At 46.7% G+C, this 20,584-nt stretch overlaps 2 protein-coding genes across 3 annotated transcripts in view; both read right to left on the minus strand.

Annotated features, from left to right (window-relative positions):
* The window catches only part of mpzl3 (myelin protein zero-like 3), a 5,628-nt gene extending 1,040 nt beyond the window's left edge, over positions 1-4,588 (minus strand). Inside the window, exons 1-4 of one of the 2 annotated variants that reach the window (XM_076015230.1) lie at positions 4,263-4,588; positions 2,884-3,050; positions 896-1,109; positions 388-535 (exon numbers count right to left, since the gene is read on the minus strand). In XM_076015230.1, the coding sequence (XP_075871345.1) occupies positions 388-535; positions 896-1,109; positions 2,884-3,050; positions 4,263-4,377 (644 nt within the window). In that variant the 5' untranslated portion in view covers positions 4,378-4,588. The remainder of the gene's footprint in view (positions 1-387; positions 536-895; positions 1,110-2,883; positions 3,051-4,262) is intronic. The other variant, XM_076015231.1, reaches the window with a different exon arrangement.
* A 2,333-nt stretch (positions 4,589-6,921) lies between these two features.
* On the minus strand, positions 6,922-18,640 carry LOC142881140 (myelin protein zero-like protein 2). Its single transcript, XM_076015232.1, has 5 exons — positions 18,396-18,640; positions 11,783-11,952; positions 11,190-11,400; positions 10,426-10,603; positions 6,922-8,881 (listed from the first exon to the last, which is right to left on the minus strand). Exons 1-5 carry the CDS (start codon positions 18,448-18,450, stop codon positions 8,725-8,727), a joined length of 771 nt encoding a protein of 256 aa, XP_075871347.1. The 5' UTR covers positions 18,451-18,640; the 3' UTR covers positions 6,922-8,724.
* Positions 18,641-20,584: the final 1,944 nt, after the last annotated feature.

A 20,584-nucleotide genomic window follows, 5' to 3' on the forward strand; every position in this document is an offset into this window, starting at 1 on the left:
GTCTCAAGGTTTAACTCAGTTCAAGAGATTCTGCCAGCTTTCCAGAGAGAACCCAACTCAAACACACCACAAAGAGGCGTTCAGGCGTCGTGGGAGAAAAACACGCCATCAGGAAACAGCAGCCACCGCGGTCCCAAACCAATAATATCATCATTATCATTATTAATAATATATCATTATCATCATTACTAGTTCAGATTCCACTGCGTCCACCATTAATCCTCCTCTGTGTCTTCATAAGATTCATGAAATCAATTCTATGGAAAGGTCAGTGATGATCCAGGTGGGGAAATCTACTACTGCTGTTAGTGGTAGTACTACTGCTAATAGCACTACTACCACCACTACTACTACTACTATGATGATGATGAGAATAATTCTACTCACCCCTCTGCGACCTCTATGGGGGATGTGTATGTCTTGGTTGTACTCTTTGGACAGATCGTCCGTCCAATGAGAAAGAGTGTGACGGCAGCAGACGGCAGGACGATGAAGGCCAGGAGAATCGCAACATCAGAGAAGCGGATGCTGCGCGCTACATACAAGCAGATAGTCAATAATTATGTTTCCATGTACAAATATTACAAATATTGCCTTTAAATCCAGATGTTGATACGTAGTCCACGAGAGCAGAAAGCCGTGGTCCCAGTCTGAGTCTCAGACTGGGAATCCAGGGAAACAACAACAACTTACTTTTCAGATTTTTTTCTTTGAAACAAACCCAAAAATAAATGAATCGTTAAATTTCTCTGGACAAAGAAAAATGTTTCCACAAAAGGTTTCCTGATAAGCAAGAGTTTGTTGAGTGCGAGGTCTTCGTGAGCCGCTGAGCTCGGCTGATTTATCATTCCCAGTGTAGTTTTCTGCCACGGCCGGATCGGTGACGCTCGCTCACCTTTGGGTGAGACGGTGAGCACGGTGTGAGACGTGGGCGAGCCGTGCACGTCGGGGGGGTTCCTGACGGAGCAGGTGTAGGTGCCGTTGTCCTGCAGGGTGGAGTTGGCCAGCGAGATGGAGGCGTCGCCCCGGGCCGGAGCTCCCATCCAGCCGATACGACCGGCGAACTGCCCCTGCTGGGGGGGGAAGGCCCGCGAGGAGAAGTGGAAGAACTGGGAGCAGAGGGGAGGATGGACAGAGTCACACAACACTGCAGTCAATGCAGTGATATCAATGCAGGCATCTTCCAGTCACACCATTCATTTGCTACCGTCACAGTCAATGCATTTTACTTTATCTTTTCAGTCCAAAGTTTACTTACTTAAAAAACAAGACAAACTTTACGAAGTCAGGTGTTACAAAAGGTTTGCATTGTAAATATGTATATAGGCTTTATTGTCATTGGGCGAAAGCTGGATTGTGATTGGACGAGTGCTTCGTCAAAGGAGGCCGTTGTGTGTAATTCACTGCAGCTTCCTGAAAAGTTGACTTAACATTCGTTTGCAAACTACCACGAACCCCATCGCTGTGCAGACGGCTGCATTTATCACAATTGTGCTTTTCAATAACAAAATTCAGTTCAGTGTTGAATATGACCTAACACGCACGTCTGTCATTGCAAAAGCTCAACTTTATGCTTCTAGCTACAAAGTGTTTGAAATATTTGATAAAGTTCCTTCCGTCGTTGTCAACACACTCCAAGTGTGAGACACTGACACGAGGCACAGACACACTGCCATCATGTAGGACCGTCTGCATCTCCATGTTGCACTGAGGTGTTGTCAACTCAGTCCTGTGTCCCTCACATGTGATGCAAGGGCATCAATCACTGGCCTGCCTGAGCCCAGTGGGGCTTCCTCACCTGAGGAACCACAATGTGACAGAGACACAAAACCAAACACAGTCCATTCACATGTCTTTCAGTCCCCCCCCCCCCCCCCCCCAGCGCACACACACACACACACACACACACACACACACACACACACACACACACACACACACCATGGATGAAACAAACACCACTCCCACATAGCAGCTCAACCACAGGTCATTAGCCAACACTTCACTCTTTGAGTGCTCCTATAGGAAGTAATAGTGTATAAGGTTGCAGCTACCACACTATGGATTCCCATGCTCTGAATACAATTACATGCAACCACACTCGATGGCCATCTTCAAGAACAAATGGAAGTGCTCGAGTCGTGCGGTGGGCCTCTTGCTGGCTCGGTCGCAGAGACCCCGGCCAGACTGAGTGTGGACAGAGGGCTGAGTGCACTTATGGATGCGGATGGTTTGCAACTAAATGCACTTCAAACAAGCAGAAGCGCCGCACAGGAAAACGCATTCCAGCTATGGTTTCCTGAAGCGGCCGCAGAGACGAGGTAGCGATAAGACTGCCGGGCCGACTCCTGACTGCGACAACAGCGCCGATCGATTGGACACAAATCTACATGTAGCATCTGGAATTAAACACACACTTTACTCTGAGGAGCACAGAAAGAAGCCCATGAAGAAGTGCAGAGAGCCGTGCAGGCCAGACGCAGATCCCTGCTCGTCAGGCCTCTCATAGAAAAACACCTTTCAAACATTTTGTAAACAGAGACTTTGTAAAGTTTACAACATACGTGAAAGCAGTGCTTACAACCAGGGACGCACCAACACCAGCATCAGGTGTCGGTGTTGAGCGCTCCACTCATACTAATGAAATGCATGCCAGTTGTTGTTCAATGTGTGTATGTATGGCAGTGAAACCCATTCAAGAAGAACCTGTCGTTGAAATAACTCAACATCTGTGGATGACCAAAGTCATCTACGGTGTGAAGGCCTGGATGAGTACTTGGTATCTGTGAGTACTACAGGCAAATACTTGTACTCTCCTCCTTGGGTTGCATCTCTACTTCCACCGCAGCTGGCGGCCCTCACTCATTGTGCTCTGCTGCTTACCGTGTGCGGAGGCCCTCCGGTCTCAGGCCTGTAGGTCCAGTCCACCATCATCTTACTGCTGGGCGGACTGGTGGAGCTGAAGGTGCAGGACAGAGTGACGCTGTCTCCTCTGGACGCGTGCACTTCTGCTGGAGTGTTGACGGTGATGGACAGGACGGGCCGAGGGGCTGCGGGGGGGGGATACACGCATCAAAATAACAACACGCTGCAAAGTGACAGCTGTGAAATCAGAACACCATGATTGAAACTACACATATTGATTTATTGCACAAAAACAAAACCACCGCAAATCCCTCAACGTAGAAGCAAAGAAATACGATGCGGCTTCGTGAAATAGCGACTCGATCAACTCGATCGATCATCCCAACCATGACATCAACCACGCACAGCTCAACTCTTTTTCCACCAGTCAAGTCCAGCCACACACCTTTGCCAGAGTTTAGCTTAGGCACCCTGGTGGTTCTGGATGGTTCTAGGAGGTTCTAAGAGCGAAACCCCCTGCTGGGGCTTCAAAGACACTGACTTGGTTGCAACTTTGCTTTGCTTCATTTTCCATTGACATTCCAGCAACATGTTTCCTCCATGATATCCAGGATAGATTGTTTCCTCCTATGAGGAAAAAAAAACACTCCATGCATCTGCTGCTGCTCCGCTACCCCCAAAAATGCAAAATGCATTCTGTCCCCAAGCATGAAAGAACTCAGGGACAAAGTCGATGTGTAAGGTGAACTGTTTAAAGTTACAACTGGCCACTAAGTCTTCAAATGGCACCGCTAGCACTTTGAACACAAATAACAAATAAATAAACAAGAGCCAAAATAAAACAAGAACCAGGCTTTTTGTTTTGTTGTGTTTTTCATGGTTTCAGTCCTGATCAAATGTGAAAAGAAAGAACTTAGTGCTTGAGACACATCATGCGAAACACCTGCTCCTCTTCCAACCGGAAGTCATGCCGTGCCAAGGAAAAGCTGCTGGCTGCTAAACTCTTATCTGACTGATACTGAAACGTCATTCGTGGTTGAGTGACTCATTTTCCAAACTTTCCACGCACCTTTCGTCAACTAAAATGTCTGTGCAACTGCAGGCCATCAAATTAGCCGCAACAAAAAGCAGCCTTTCAAAATGTCGACGTCCGTTTGGGCAAATGTGTTTGTTTTTGACCGTCACGAGCGGCGACGAGTCGCCAAGCAAAGTAACAACAACAGCGTGACGTCCAACGCGGAAACAACAATACAGAAATGTCCGTGAAAGTACGACACCAGGACCACAGTGGACCTGGTGGAGCGCTAACAAACACGAAACCAGTGCACGTTCTCCGCTGGTCTGCTTTCCGTTCAGCAGCGTCCCTGAACGCCTCACCGGCCAGGAGAAACACTCACCCAGGAAGAGGGAGCAACACGCGAAGAAGAAGGAGAAAGAGGAGAAGAAGAAGACATTTCCAGCCGCGCTCCTCGGGGCCGCTCGCGGCATTTTTAAGAGAGCAGCTTCCAACATGCAGTTGCGTCAAAACTTTAGTGGAATAAAATTCCGCCCATAGTTCACGAGAGTCGTGAGTCACTATCTCCGTGTCCGCGTGCTTGTTTGGCTGCGCTACCTGTCAGACAGGTGGAACCGGAAGTGGAGCTGCTGCGTCAGCCAACCGTCAAATGAAATGGATTTAAAGAAGGAAAAAACGAACTGCGTGAAGGAATTCAGTGCACTTTGTTCGCTTTAGGACCAAACAACACGAATTCCGATGTTGCTGCTGCTTCTTCTTCTTCTTCTTCTTCTTCTTCTTCTTCTTCTTCGCTTTCTTTCTGTAAATAAAATGTGTTTGTAAAAATCAAAAATCTTTTCTTCTTCTTCTTCTTCTTCTTCTTCTTCTTCTTCGAACAAGTGGCGGAGTTGCGCTCATCTTCCCACCACAGCAACCTGTTTCATTCAATGTCAGTTATTATTTTTGATAAGGAGAAAACACAACACATTCCTTCCATTAAATACACACATACAAGCTCGCACAGTGTGTGAATAACAAGAATGTAGGGGGGGAGGGGGGTATCATAATCTGAGACTGAAGACTAATGATGTGTAATGGCTGTAATTACCATGGGACCCTGAATAAGGTGTGGCCCTGATGATGATGATGATGATGATGATGATTATGATGATGATGACACATATTTACATACATTGTGAAATAATACCTGATAATGTATGTTGTGCTGTCCATCAGACTGAGGTCAGTTCATTGTCTCTGTGCTCAGTCTGCTCTTCGTTCTGTGCTACTGTTCTACTAAGCTGCTTCTGTTTTGGGAAACTCCACTTTTCCACGGCGTTCTTCTGCCCCTGGCTTGTGTTTCTTTGTGCTCAAGTGATTTTCTTTCCCTCACAGCTACTTTGTGTGTCCATTTCCTCAGCTGGTGGATTGGAGAGCTGATACGCGGCTCTTATCGCCCCTGCTTGTGGGTTTGAAGCAGCAGATGTTCCAGAGAGACTCTCTTGGATTTGTTCTTCAGGCCCAGAACTCCACTATCTCCCGGTCTTTCATCTTCACTTCTCTAATTAACTCTAATGAGAGCTTTATTTGTTTTTCTAGTATTTGCTATTTCAGATCCACTCTGTTATCGTATCTTCACTGTGTGTGTACACGGGATTCCTTCTGATGTCTGTTTACGACTGTGTTTGGTCTTTACTGGAACCCATGCTCCAGTCAGTGGGCGGAGCACGTTGCTCCTTCTGTCAAAGCAAGAACTGAAGTCGTGCTGCATTTCATTCATTTCCCATCGGAGACGATTGACAGATATCAGCAGTCTGACTGTTTCTGTCCAGGTGTGTCTTCATACTGTCAAAAGAAACAGGAAACATCTGGAAAGCACATCAGCTGGACAGTGAGGTGCATTGTTTCAAAGACGAGTCGACGTGCTGGAGTTTATTTGACAGTAATACACAAAACTTTCTCCCATCTTCTATTAATCTGTTGTCTTTTTTCACAAACAAGGCTGTTTCCATTCTAATAAATAATCTCTTTACTTGTATACCGTGCATACCGTCACCAAGGTTCAGTATTTCAAACGCTGGATTAAACAGACAGGTACGTCTTTTCCTCTCTGGAAGACGAAAAACACGCTTGCACTTCCAGAATCCTGTCTGTCTGTCTGTCTGCTCCCTAACCCTAACCCTGACCCTGACCCTGCAGGAGGCCTTGTTGGTCTGCTGGGGATCCACAGTTGCCATTGCTGGTCATCATGTGATTCAGGCGATGAACGATTCAGTTGGCGGTGCAGAGTCGGAGCCTTTTACACAGCTCTGCAGTCTGGTGGAGTTTGATCTCTCGTGGTCCATGAGAAGAAGTCCTGTGGTTCTGACCCGGCTGCCTCTCACACAGACAGACGTTCATTCACTGCGTCGACATTGTAAACGAGTACAAGGATCCAGTGTCTTCTCCCGACAGGAGAGTCTCCCCCAGAATGCACCTCTGTCATCTCCAGGAACCGAGACCCCCGTGGTTCCGCTGTCAACACATGGCCCGACTAACAGAGGAGAATGAGACGCTCATTGCAATCTGAGGACTCTGCAGGTGTTTCATCGGGACAACACCACTGACTCTTGTCTGCTACACGTTCTGTTTTCAGTGTTGTTCAAAGCAACCCCACACACACACACACACACACACACACACACACACACCCTTCAGACCTGTCAATCATTAACTCAGCTGCTCTCACAGGGACAGACTTTGATCAATGCTGTTAAATAGGCTTACACACACACACACACACACACACACACACACACACACACACACACACACAATGATATGGAGTTAAATATTCATAGACACAAACAATTTGATACAACACATAAGACAAGCGAGTCTTCAGTAGAGCCCAACTGCACGCCTGCATTAGTGCTCGCAGTCAGCAGGGCAGAGTGCTTTACACAGCTTGTGCATAATAAATGCTAACAACTCCTCTGTTACATTACAGATAAACCCAATCAATCAAACCTTGCCACGCTCAATCTGTGTGTTTGTTTCAGTAATTGCATCGGACATTTGGTCAAATTTGACGGGTGACTTTATTTCCTTCTTGAAAAACACAAAAATACTTCTGGCATTATCAAAAATATATATACAATATATTTAAAAAAAAAAAAAAAAAAACTACAATCCTGTCAATCGCTAAATACAAAGTTTAGCTGTATAAAAGTAGCAAAAGTACATTTTACTACAATTCAATGTTAGTACATGTGGCAACGTTTTCAGATGACAAGAAAAAAAAAAAAAACAGCTCCAAGGACATTTTGTTATCGAGGGTTTTCAGATCTGTGTTTTACAGAGCGGCTGCGAATGCCTCACGACTCCACAAGCACCTGACACCTCAAACACTTCATGGCAGTGACGTCACATTCAATGTTTTGTTACCAGTGCAATGTGTGAACTCAAAGCGGTGCAACCAGTAGGAGAGTGACTGTGATACAACGAGAAGATCAACCTGCATTTCATATTCAACACAACCTGCTGACGACTGAGTTCAAGAGTGAAGCCCTTCATCATTTCAGGACAGCGTTTCTCAACCGGTGGCTCGCGGAGCTGTTTGATTGGGTCACAGCTTTGTCTTTTTAAAAAGGGGCCTTTTGAAATACAGGGTGTCCCAGAAAAATGCATACATACTTCATGATGACACACACTGTTCATAAAGGCATCCAGACTAAAGTTTGGAGAGAGGAAATTGATTATAAAATGCTACTGAAAGTGTGGAAATGCAGCTGAAGTGCAAAGACAATGTTTGAAAAAGGACCAGCAACACCAGTGACCATCACTGGAATTACAGAGAAGGTTGAGGTTCACTGAAGTGTTGAGGAGGTCCAACAGAGGGGTTCCAGAAGACCACGGACATGGACCAGAAGCTCTCCATGACGATGGTCCAGGCTAAAGAGTTCAGTACTGTGAGTGGTACTGGAACCATGTATCACAAATCCCTCCTACATTGTCTTTGCAGTTCAACTGCTTCAACTCCGTAGTTGCAGGAGCATCTTAGAATGAACTCCCTCTCTTCAGACTTGAGTCTGGCTTCCATCATTAATTCCATTGGGAGAGTTGAGAGTTGTCAGCTGCTAAAGTGTATGCAGTTACATAGGTTAATATCAGATATATCATTTTGTTCATGTGATGATTATGACTGGATGAAACCATGTGGGTGCTGAGCCTCCAGCGGTCGAGGCACTGCTGCTTCAGGATGTTTCACTGAGAAACCTTTCCAGCACTGTGATTGGTTCTGTGGTGCATCATCACGCAGCCCGTCTGGACCTCCCGCTCACTGGGACATTCATTCATGCCGACGATACTGACAGCAAATGACATCTGACCTTTATCAAAAGTAGCGTTCTAGTGCAGCGTTTCTCAACTGGTGGGTCGGGGGCTGCTTTGTGGGCAGTTTGTCTCGGGCCTTGGACACACTGTTCAACTTCCCTAACTTCTTTACCAAACATGTTAGAAAGTGAGCTGCCGTTTTTCTTTTTGTGTCACGACTGCCCGATGAGGAGGGGGGGTTCCTGAATGTTACACACAGGACCGGTTAGCTCCGCTTGGCAAAAACTTTTTAAGATTTTTTTAAAAAATGTTTAAAAAGAAAATTAGACAGGACCTTTTGATCATTTTAGCAACCATGAGTGACAATGAATTTTTTTTTTTTTTGTTTAGCCTTTTGAAAAATATGAGACCCCCTTAAAATTTTACTTTGAGGCTTTCAGGGGGTCTCCTGCGTCGATCAGGGGGGTCCGGCCCCCTCAGCAGAACAGCGGGACGACACCAGCGTATCATCAGCGTATCGCTCTCTCTCTCTCCCTCTCTGTGTCTCTCTCTCAGTCGGAGTCGTCTCCAGCCTCCTCGTCGGAGCTGCGGCTCTCCTCCTCAGAGGAGCTGGAGTCTTTGGTGCTGGGGTCTGAGATCATGCCGTCCGAACTGTCCACCTCCAGGGACGTGCTGGACCTGTAGAGGTGGACGGCCCTGGACGGGTGGCTGCCACACGGTCACACAGTGGAGGTCAGAGTCACGGTGCGCACACACACACACACACACACACACAGCTGTGAATTATTAGTGAGCATGCATGAGCACAGGTTGCACAGAGTGATGAGGGGACGGAGGTGTGCAGAGAATACCAAACCAAAGCAGCAACATCAAAGTGTGTGATGGCTCAGCAGCAGTTTGCTTCACCTGAAACCCCAAAGATCATTTTTCTGTCTTTTACTGTCGGTAAAAATGGTTTGACACAAACACAGAGATCTGAAAACCCCAGAAACAAAGTTCCTCGTGAACACAGAAGAAGAAGAAGACCCTTTGACAGAACAGCTGATTGTTACAAACAGACGTTCACACATGACAGAGGCTGAAGGTGACAGACCACTGATTGGTGCTGGTGCAACAAGGGTTGTCTTCAACCAGTAAGATTGCTTTGATTGCTTTGGAGGGAGTGGCAGCATCAGAAAGAAAGAGAACTACACAACTTCCAAACAAAAAGGACATACAAGTACAAAACATTGTGTTGCAGGACGCACTACTTTGGGTTCGTCCTCACCATTATGAAGAGAAACAAACAGAATATTAGTAAAGCAGACGCCTGTACATCACGTATGTTCAGTCACCAAACGGTATTTGTATTTGCGTTGCATTGGTGTGTTGGCCACAAAGTGTGTTAGCTCAGCGTTAATAGCAGGAATCCAAACTGTTCTGCCAAAGCATTATGTCAACATTTCTTCCAAACAGGAAACACCATTAAGCTGCATGAGATTCAGTGATAGTAGCGACTTCCCCCCCGGAAACCAAAGGCACCGTTAGTCATTTAACACCACAGTAGTCTGGTCCAGTGGACACACACACACACATATACGTATATACTCTATGTACTGTATATATGTGTGTGTGTGTGTGGGGGGGGGGGGGCAGCAACTCTTGGACTCATGGGGCCACTGTGGGTTCTACAGTGTACCAGAGGGGGGTAGCGGAGCAGTAGCAGATGGATGTGGTGTTGTGGTGAGGAAACAATCTATCATGGAGAAAACCTGTTGCTGGAATGTCAATGGAAAATGAAGCAAAGCAAAGTTGCAACCAAATCAGTGTCTTTGAAGCCCCACCAGGGTGTTTAGCTCTAGAACCTCCTAGAACCTCCCAGAACCTCCTAGAACCACCAGGGTGTTGAGCTCTTTATTGAAATGACTCTGAAAAGACTGGAAAGACGGAGGAAAAACAGCTACTGGATGACTGACTGACTACTGACTTAATGTCTTCAAGTTCGGATTAAAAAGCTCTAACGGGCCACATATGGGCCCCAGGCCGTAGTTTGCCCATGCCTGGACCAGTGTGTGGGATGCAAAGGGAATGTAGAAGGTTAAAGTAAGAGGCACCTGACAGGGGAGAAAGACCCAGACACACCTTCACCATCACCTGGAGTTCCCATCATGCCCTGCTTCCCAGTGTGAGGACAGAGCGCCAGCTGGTGGAGGCTGCGGCTCTCCAGAGGCTCCAGAGTCTCTTCCAGAACCCTGGTTCCGGCCTGGTCTTACCATGACGTCGGGTCTTTCCTCTCTTTCCGAGGAGCCTCCTCCTGGTTCATCCTGCACCGCTGCCTCTGTCTGTTCTTCTGGCAGCGTCTGCAGGACACGATGACCACGAGGAGGAGCACCACGCCGGTGACGGCGCCCCCTATGGCCAGCGCCAGGAGCAACAGCTCCGAGAAGGATGCTGAAGGTGAGAAGAAGTGAGGGTTGGTGTCGCTGCGTCTGCCCCGTGCATCCAACACCACGTCAGTGCGCTTTAACCGGCTTTTTGCTCTGCAGTGCCACCCAGAGGTTGACAGACGTACTTTTCTGCTTTTTGGTAGGACCACTGTGATTTTGTCAAAATATTTGAAAGTTTCAGAATCCGACGACACCACAACAAAATCACAGGCCGCAAGATGAGCATTGAGTTATTAATCAGATTAAAAACAGATCAGATTAATTACAGATCAAATTAATTACAGATCAGATTAATTATTAATCTATGTATTTTAAATGTCTGCAACATAACAACTACATCACCAAAACTCCAAAACAGGTGCATACACACACACACACCTCTTTTGGAGTGTGTGTGTGTGTGTGTGTGTGTGTATCAAAGGAACAGCGTCGTTGTTCGAGAGATTGCACCTTAATAAAGAAAAGGAAATGCAGCTTGTGTAACTGTAACTGTAACTGTAATCTGTCCTCCACTTCAGTAATGGTGCTGCGCAGCTCTGCACGACTGCTAGGGTGTCTATGTGAAATGTTTGGGAGCGCCCCCTGCTGACCTGTGGTGACCACACGCAGCCGTATCACCCCCACTGCTCCGTGCACGTCCGGGGGGTTCTTGACCAGGCAGATGTAGGTCCCGTTGTAGGTGAACTTGACCTGCTGGACCACGATGGAGGCGTCGCGGCCCATGATGTCCCCGGCCCAGGAGATACGCTTCCGGAAAATACCATCCTGTGGAGGATACGGCCGCTGGTGGAAGTAGAACACCTGGAAGAAAGACGTAGAAGGGTTGGGTTTAGTGAGGCCAAGTGGACTCGTCAGTTCCTCTGGCTGAAGCTTCTGCTTTAAGATGACCTGGACGACTGAGAACCTTCTGAATGTTGACTGTGTTATACTGTCTCTGGTTCAGATGTGTGTGTCTGCTTGTTGCCCCGCTCTTGATGTTTGTGATCTGGCCTACCTGACCTACCTACAGCTGTTTAGAGGGAGGCCACGCCCCTCAGAGGAGTATAAAAGAAGAAACTGCCTTCGTGTCCTGGCTCCAGCCTGCCTGCAGGAGGTTCTCCTGCTCCGTCAGGTCAGGGCCTTTGAGACTCTCAAAGCGGACTCCCACCTCGCAGTCCTCCTTCAAACACGCGTGTTCACGTACCGACTCCTCTCGTCCAGGTTTCAAGGGCCTGAAGCTCCAGGAGATCATGACGGCGCTGGGGTTGATGGGAGATGAAGTCTGAAAGGTGCACTTCAGACGAACGTCCGTTCCATTCACGGCCTCCACGTCTCCAGAGGTGTAGATACGCATTCCCCCCACCTGGAGCATCCCTACACACACACACACACAGAGCAAAGCTTCATTCAAAACTGTGTTACAGAATCTAACTCAGAATGTAGTGAGTTCTTTTTTCTTCTTTATACAAGAAAGGTAAAAAAAAAAAAAATTCAAATAAACTCATTTGGAATTAAAACTTCGTTTGGGTATTTCTTTTTTCTCTCTACATGAATATTAACGGAATATTAGCAGTTATTAGCAATTAGAACCATGTAGAAGCTGTTTTCCCTGCAGCAGAATATTTAAATGAGTTGTTAGCAGGCAGTGATTCCATTGGACAGTGTCTCACCACTACAACTGTGAGGTCATTTTGAGATGTGGGGAAGCAGGGGAGGAACAAAGCTTCTACGTGTCCTAAATTATTGCATGACGTAATAAATTGAGTGTGCGTTTGCTTCCATGTCGGTCTTCGTCACCGGAATCAATTCAATCAATGGTGGTTTACATGGCAACATCCTGCTGGCAGTGTTGACCACACCCAGTGCACAGGATGGTCATGGCTACGTAGCTCCTCTCTCTACTTAAAAAGCACGACGTTCTAAATGTTTTTTTCACAGTAGATATAATGTTACAGATGCAGTTGAATGTTGTTCTTGTTGTTGTTATTTTTCAAATAATAAATCGTCGTCGTCAGTATTCAAAGGCGGGACTATTTCTGTTCAGGCGCGGCGTAATTTTCGTCACGTGGTTCCTGTTAGACCAATCAGATGGCCGCTCCGTGTCCCCCTGGACCCAAGATGGCGGCGCCCATGGCTGCATCCCGGAGCGCTCGCGGCGAGGAAAAATACGCATCTAGATGAAGAATAAATGCGTAAAAAGTGACGGAAACGCCGCACGTTCGTCGTGCAGTTGCGGAAGCACACGTCGTGTTGACTCGGACGTCAGAGTCCAACATTGTGCTGCAGTTTCACAGCGTTGAAACGCGGTCGCACAGACGGCAGCTGGAGGGTTGAAGGGAGCAACAGAGGTATCGAGACTAACAGCAGTGGTCGTAGTTTAATGTAAAGTTAGTGAACCAAATAACACAGACAGCAGCGTTGTTTTCTGGCCAAAGACAAGGAAGACCATGCAGGAAGAAATGCATTGGTCTGAAAAATGTCAAAGTCACGTGAGGCAAAGAAGAGAGGGATAGAGAGAGAGAGAGAGGACATGAAAGAGTGAAAGAGGAATTGAGAGAGAGACCGAAGAGGAGGAGAAACAATTCCATTTTAACTTCCGCGCTGAAAAAAACCCAGATTTTAATTGCAGGAATCTGCTCACCTTCATATTTTGTATTGGCCAGAACCGCTCCAGCTGTGTTCTCTCCAGTTCAAACAATGCACACTTGGTTTACAATAGCACACAACATTAAAATAAAAATAATAATAATAAAAATCCCCTTTGGAAGGAGACGGTTCAGAGAGTTAGAAAGAGTCCTCCCAACAATATTAAAGTAAAATATGTTTTGGTAACAATGCTAACATGTTGGTACTGAGGGACAATGTGAGCTACTCACTGGATCCACAGCTGACCGACTCTGCTGCCAGTGTGCATGTGCAGGTTGCTGCACTCGGTGCAGGTACCGGGTGGGAGGAGGATCGAACCGTTGCTAATGCTATGAATACATTATGTTTGAACTCTAAGTTGAGTCTTTCTTGGACCTTATTTGAGCTCAACAAAGACCAATTAAAGGTATAAAACAATAGGTTTTCAACACAGCTTTAGGGAGTGCTGAGTTTAATGTTGGAGGTGCTGCTTCAGTGATAGCATCACGCGGCTAACGCTATAACTCCACATAGGACCGGCGTCACCCGTGTCACGTTCTAATTCTAAAAGCTGAGAGTACATTTGGTTTATTATTGAGTTTTAAAGTGGGACAGATCGTATTAATTAACGTTTGCATGTGAATATGAGAGAGGCTGCAGCCATATGGCTCATTTTCATCTCAAGTTCCACAGGCAGGTGAAAAAATAATGACGCGACTGAACAAAGACAACAACATGCAATAAAAAGGGTGAAAAACAAGCATGCAACATTTAACAACACACAGTGCACAGAAACAGACAATAGCTGGGAGAGCGTGTCCCTGTAATACTGTTGTGCAGATCACCCTTTACATATACTATCCTATACCTTTACCCTAACCCATATAGCTATACTATACCTTTACCCTAACCCATATAGCTATACTATACCTTTACCCTAACCCAACTACTAGAGCCCATAGTTAGCACTACTGATGTTAGCTCTGTTGTTGCATCTCCAGGCTGTTAGTGGTGTGTACTAAATAAACCAAATACCGTTTGCATTCATTCAAGTATTCTAATGCTAAGTTAGCAGTAGTGTTCGTGATATTGCAACTTTTACCACACATCTTAGAGGGGTTGCTCAGGCACACTCACTTGTACATTCACAAATAAATAAATACATTACATTATACAATTCATAATTAAAACATTTCGCTTGAATACAACTTTCAGTGGAGATGTGAAATCTCAACTGAAAAGCGTTGCGCTGCAGGAAGTAGCAGGACTTCCCCAGTAGTGGGCACAGAGCACTAAATTGGGAAAATAGTTTTGTTACATGATTTCCTACACAACGTGCTTGTCCTCTTCCTGCTTCATTATCGCGCAGACACAAAGGGACCACCAGAGGAAATCTGAGTCTCTGTTCCCGGTTCTGGAGGAAACACTTACGGACGAAGCCCAAACACACAAAGGCCTCAGCGCTCGACAAAAAGCCTCTTGGCTGCTTGGCAAGAGCAGCGTAACACAACTCCAGCTCTCTGTGTGTCTTCAACAAGGCGTCTCTTTCACCCACAGCTGGACCTGGCGACTGAGGTAACAGAATCTTTCCAGAACCGGGCTCTGAGATAAGAGCGTTGACTGCTGGAATCAGTGGGAATCCCTCAAATCAAAAGGTTTTGTGTTTCTGTCACACGACAACCAAAAGTCAGCAATGTATCTCAAACTATCATTGTGTTGTCGAAGACTTGCAGAATACATCAACAATAGCAACTCATTCTAAAGTCCATGTGATATGTTTCCAACAGTAGCTTGTGTCTCCTTCAGAAGGTCACCTGGGTGGAGTTGTGTGATGCAAGACGGAAACCAGAAATCTCAAAAACTCCTAAACAAAACTCAAAAACCTGTAAAGGTACAAAAATAACATCTTAAAAGAGTCATGTGACAGTCACACTGTGGCCAATCAACACCACCCTCCCTTCCATCACCAGCCTGATTCCATTACCAACATAACCCTAACCCAACCCTAACCCAACCTAACCCTAACCCTAACACATTGGTTCTTATTCCAGTGGTGGGACTTGCAGTTCACTCCCACGCCTGAGGTGGCGTCCTACTCAGTCCACCATCAGTGTGACATCACGGCTCCAGGAGTCCCACACACACACACACACACACTGAACTAAATTGTCATATACATCCATATACAAGTGGCTTCGGTGTGGTGGTATTGGCACGTAGGTTATGTGTTGTATGAGTAGAATACTCGACCCCGCTATCGGTACCAATACCCGATGCTGCTGTGGATATCACTGCATCCCCAGGTTAAACTACAGAGAAACTGTCAATAGCAGCTTTACACCACTAGGAGCTGTCGTTCCATTTTAAACTACAGCCGTGATTCTGTCCCCTCATTCTTGTCAAACAGGAACATACACACTACACACTACACACTACACACTGTACACACACTGAACACTTCAAGCAAATCAGACGACTCAACTGATGCTAATGTTCTGTGTAGACGTGGTGTATTCCTGCGTGGGAGGTTCTAGTCCAGTATAGTTGAGTCTCTTCAAACCACTTGGAAAACATGGAGCTGCCTCGGCGCCGACAGCCCCCCCACTGCCCCATTGAAGACATGGATGAGCCAATGCAGTTTGTGGGTGTGAATGCACCGCAGTCCAACCGAAGCCTCGACCTGTGCGAGTGCATTCCTGCAGCCAGCAGAACCAGTCGGTCGGGACAGGCTGGTGCTTGTCACACTGGAAGCTTTCAGCAACCCGCCAGCAAAATGCCAGAGGAGCAGCGGGAATCAACGGCAGAGGCGGAGCATCGCCTCAACAAGCATGAAGAACCGTTTCTACCCGTCTGTGGTACCCGTCACTACCCAGGAGAACCGCTCACTGTACTCGGTACCACAGCAGGAACTCAGTGGATTCAACAATGAAAACATAGTGAAGAAGATTTGACGTTCACAGGAAACAGAATGTTCACACACACACACACACACACACACACACACACACACACACACACACACACACACACACATATACATGGAGAGAGAGAGATCTTTGCCATCATCAAAAGTAGTCTTCTCATGCAGCGTTTCTCAACTGGTGGCTCGTGGAGCTGTTTCGATTGGGTCGCAGCTTAGAAAGTGGACTCTAGCGCTTTTATTTTGAAGGAATAAATTTGGGTCTTTGCGACTTCACGATAAGGAAAAAAGATGACGACGGTGCTGAGACTCCAGCAGCGGAAAAGCAGAGCATTATTACATAATAATAATAATGTATTGTGTTCCCGCTGCTCGGTGTGATGACTCTGACAGACTGGACTGGACTACCGGACCTCCACCCAGACCACAGTAGTTATTCTGCTCCGACTCCGTCAGGACAGCGCTCTTGTTCTCTCCTCTCAATACTCGGATGTCGTCGGCAGCGCGCTGTGATTGTTGCGATCTTAACGAGCGCTGCGTTCAGGGAGCGTCCGGAGCCTCTGGATGCTCCTTAATGGCAGGAAGTGACGGTTGGACAAAATCACAAAACAATGAGCGGCCATGGCTCTGCTGGTTAGAGGTGTGTGGTGCCCCCCCACACCCCCAGCTGCTCCAATGGTGCCACTGGGCCCAGTTCCCCCCGACTTCCTGATGACGCACGGCGCCACTGCTCGGTGGGTTCAGGCTCCCTGCAGCAGTGATGGGAATTACTGGTTTTTCAGTGAGCCGGTTCTTTTGGTTCGGCTCACTAAAAAGAGTCTGTGGTTCTTTTGGGCTCCCAAGCAGCTCCTTAGATTTTTTTTGTTGCTTATATTATTTTCAAGCAAATGATATGATGCTAACATGAATGACTCATGTGTATCATTTCTACACCCAACACAAGAGAAAGAACATCAACAAAACGTCACAAGATCAAAATAAAAATTGCAAAACAAACGAAAAGCAACATTCAGATAAAAATTCAGTTTGTGTGTGTGTGTATGGATTTTCTATATTGAGGTATTTATTATTTGGTTAATTCCCGTTTCTAATATTCTTTTATTTTGATATGTTTCTCTAAGCACAAATCTCCACTGGACCTCTGAATCACCGTCAGCTGCGACTGCCACTGCATGTGGATCATCCACCTGTTCTCCAGTCCGGCTCCCAGCCAATCAGGAGCCGGCATTCTTGGTTCACTGGTGTCTCTCCAGGAGAACACAACTCCATCATCATCATCATCATCATCATCATCATCATTGCTATTATTTTCATCATTATCATTAGGGTGTCTCTGATTGGTTCCTCGGTGTCTGAAACCAGCCGTGTCTTGATGGAAACGGGCGCCCTGATCAAACTGCTCAGTCTCACTCAGTGTTTCTCAACCTGTGGTCTGAGGACCCTCACCTGTTTCTCCTCAACCATGAAGTCGAGACCTAAACGTTAATCTGCAGCAGAAACTCACACTTACTGCACAAACATCAGCAAAATAGTGCAACAAGTCAGAGAGCCTCCATCCATCCAGTCACAATCAGCAAGTGAGTGAACTGAATCATTAATGTCCAACACTTTCTCTATAATGAAGAAGAAGAAGCAGAAGATCTTTATTGATCCCACAGTGGGGAAATTTGCAGCTATACATTGATAAAAACCCTTTTTATTTAAAAATAAAATAAAAGGGGGGGGGGGGAGGGGGTCATACTGCTCACGAGGCCGCGAGCCAATCAAAACAGCTCCGCCACCCACTTTTGGGGGTCGCGACCCACCATTTGAGCAACGCTGGAGGTGGACGACTTTACACGGCGCCAAAACCACCGTCACCCACCAGCAGCGCACTTCTGCTGAGACACGCGCGCGCGCGCTCGTACGCACTCATACGCATAAACACAGCGAGACAGTGTGTGTGTGTGTGTGTGTGTGTGTGTGTGTGTGTGTGTGTGTGTGTGTGTTGCCACTGTCCCTCACTGAGGTCATATTAATATTAATAAACAGCTGATTCCTGAACCCTCTGAGTGATTCAGTGATTCCCACTCTCGGCTCACCGGCTCTACCTGGACAGTACAGCAGTCAGCCAGGCAGACATCGGCAGCCGCTCCAGCTCGCTCGTCATGACGGCCACAGAGTCACTGTCGTTTACAACACAGCGTCATAATATCTCTGCATCCTACAGCGAGCAGCCAAACTACAATAAACATCAACTTATCAACACCGCGCCGTAGTTGGTTGTTCTCACCTGAGGCTGCGAGTCCCAGCAGGACGCTGAGGAAGCGGGTTCTGGTGGCGGACATGGATCCAGTCACACCGGAGATCAGAGCTCAGAACCGGAGACCAGAGCTCGAGGAGCCTCCTGGAGGTCTGCTGGAGGTGGTGGAGGAGGTGGAGCAGGAGGTGGAGGTGGTGGAGCAGGAGGAAGCACTGCGGTCAGTGGACTGAACTGAGAGTCGACTGGAGATCAACTGTTGCGTCTCCAAAGTGTCGCGACGCCTCACTGCAGTAGCAGCTCCAGCTCCCTCCCACCGCTGCAGTCAGGCCGCCTCGTTTGACCAGTGGGTGGCGCTCTGCTGTCGGACTCGTTCTTGATGAGTTCCCAAACAAAAACATAGACAGACAGACAGACAGACAGACAGACAGACATATAGATCTCTGAACATGACAGAGATCATTCAATCGATGACTGAGACATACATACATACATACATACATACATACATACATACATACATACACATTAGAGTTGATTTGATTGGTGAACAAACCCAAAGACCAAACACCATCCCATCTCCGGAAGCCCCGCACCCATCAACCAGAACTCACCAATAAAAATAAAGCACACAACTCGGAACCGAGATTCTCTTCTGGACAGCAGCAGCAAGCAGTTCCTGTCCTAACCACTGGGGGGCAGCAGAGGTGGCGCACGAATCAAACTGATCAAACAACATTGTGTGTGTGTGTGTGCGTGTGTGTGTGTGTGTGTGTGTGTGTGTGTGTGTTTACAGAGTTGTACTCGTGGATCCTCGTGCTCGACAACTTCAGACATGAAAAGATGAGATTTCAGTTTGGGTTTTGTCTCAGATTGTGTCAAGAAGCTCCACATACACACAGTGGGAGGCCAGGACCAGTTCTACTGGTTCTACTGAGGGTCCAGGGGGAGGAACACTGCTGAGCACTATCAGGTTCAGGAACACAGGTGAGGAAAATCAAAATCAAAAAAGGTGGGTGTTGGAGCCAAAATATTTATTTTCTTTCCTTATTTCTGATTTATTTGCACTGTGGCTTAATGTGTTAATTATGGACACAAAAGTAATTGTTTTATTTATTTAGTATTTTCTTAGTATTGGTTGCGCTAAGGGCCACGCCCCCACATCACCATAGGCAGGTGACTGCAGCACCTGAACTATATTAGGGTGGTTAACGGGGCCGGCAGGTCTCTTGAGTTGAATGCAGCCAAACAGTTTTAGACCGCTTTTCAAGCACTTTTTGGATTTCTAATTTTTTGACGATTGTTGGATTACTTTGTCGATCTGTGAGTTTGCAAGCAACCTGTGCCGCATTGTCCGCTGTCGCGGTAAGACCGTTTTTGTTTTTTGTTTTTTGTTTTTGGATTGCAAATAAACAATCTGAACAGTGGATCGCCGCATCCTCCAGAATTTTTGTTTATCACAAGCACGCTTGGGCGCGTCGAACTGAAACTCAACAATTCACCAAGAGCAAAGCCCGACATTTCACAGGGAAATAGTCGCGCTTTTAGTGGGAAAAGAGAAACAGGAAGTAAAGCAGGAAATACTCCAGGAAACAAGATATCAAAAATAAAAGAGGAATCACAAACAACAGATCGTGACGTCTTCAGATATATTATTACTAATATTTGTGTCTATTTATTATCCTCCCTCACTGCCTTTTAACCTTTTACTTTTCATCTCCAGTGTTTCCTGAAGGGGGGCGCTGCACACCAGCAGTCTGGCATGAGAGACAGGCGGTCTCTGTGGCTGCGGCGCCCCGGAGAGTAGGGAGGGGGGAAGAGTTTTCAAATATATAGTTTGTATTTTATTTTGTGAGGCACTTTGCATTTTTAGTTTATCAATCGATTGATTGCTGATTGATTGAAGGTTGCTGAAACCTGAGGGTCCAAGTTGCCAGGTTGGTCCTGCTCAGAGGTGTCTGGACAACTGCCTGCAAAGGAGGGCAGCAGAGAGTGATGGAGCAGAGAGTGATGGAGCAGAGAGTGATGGAGCAGAGTGATGGAACATCTGCCATTAGGGCCGAGGGACGGATGGAAGATCTGCTGGTCCACTCAGTTCAATACTGCACGGACATGGACCAGAGTCATAATGACCATTGTCAACAGTTGTTTATGAGCCTGACCCTGACCCACTGGTCACCTTGTTTTTTGCACATCCACACTGAATAAAGATGCTGAAGATA

Source organism: Nelusetta ayraudi, unplaced genomic scaffold (genome assembly GCF_046127955.1).
Source record: "Nelusetta ayraudi isolate G7.1 ecotype Tasmania unplaced genomic scaffold, CSIRO-AGI_Nayr_v1 ptg000182l, whole genome shotgun sequence".
Taxonomy (NCBI): Eukaryota; Metazoa; Chordata; class Actinopteri; order Tetraodontiformes; family Monacanthidae; genus Nelusetta; species Nelusetta ayraudi.

Excerpts from the sequence above, each read along its gene's own strand:
- LOC142881140 (XM_076015232.1), bottom strand. The coding sequence starts at position 18,450 with ATGTCCGCCACCAGAACCCGCTTCCTCAGCGTCCTGCTGGGACTCGCA. Across the intron at positions 11,953-18,395 it reads GCTGGGACTCGCAGCCTCAG|GGATGCTCCAGGTGGGGGGA; the intron begins GTGAGAACAACC and ends GTGTGTGTGTAG. Across the intron at positions 10,604-11,189 it reads GCTGCGTGTGGTCACCACAG|CATCCTTCTCGGAGCTGTTG; the intron begins GTCAGCAGGGGG and ends TCTCACCTTCAG.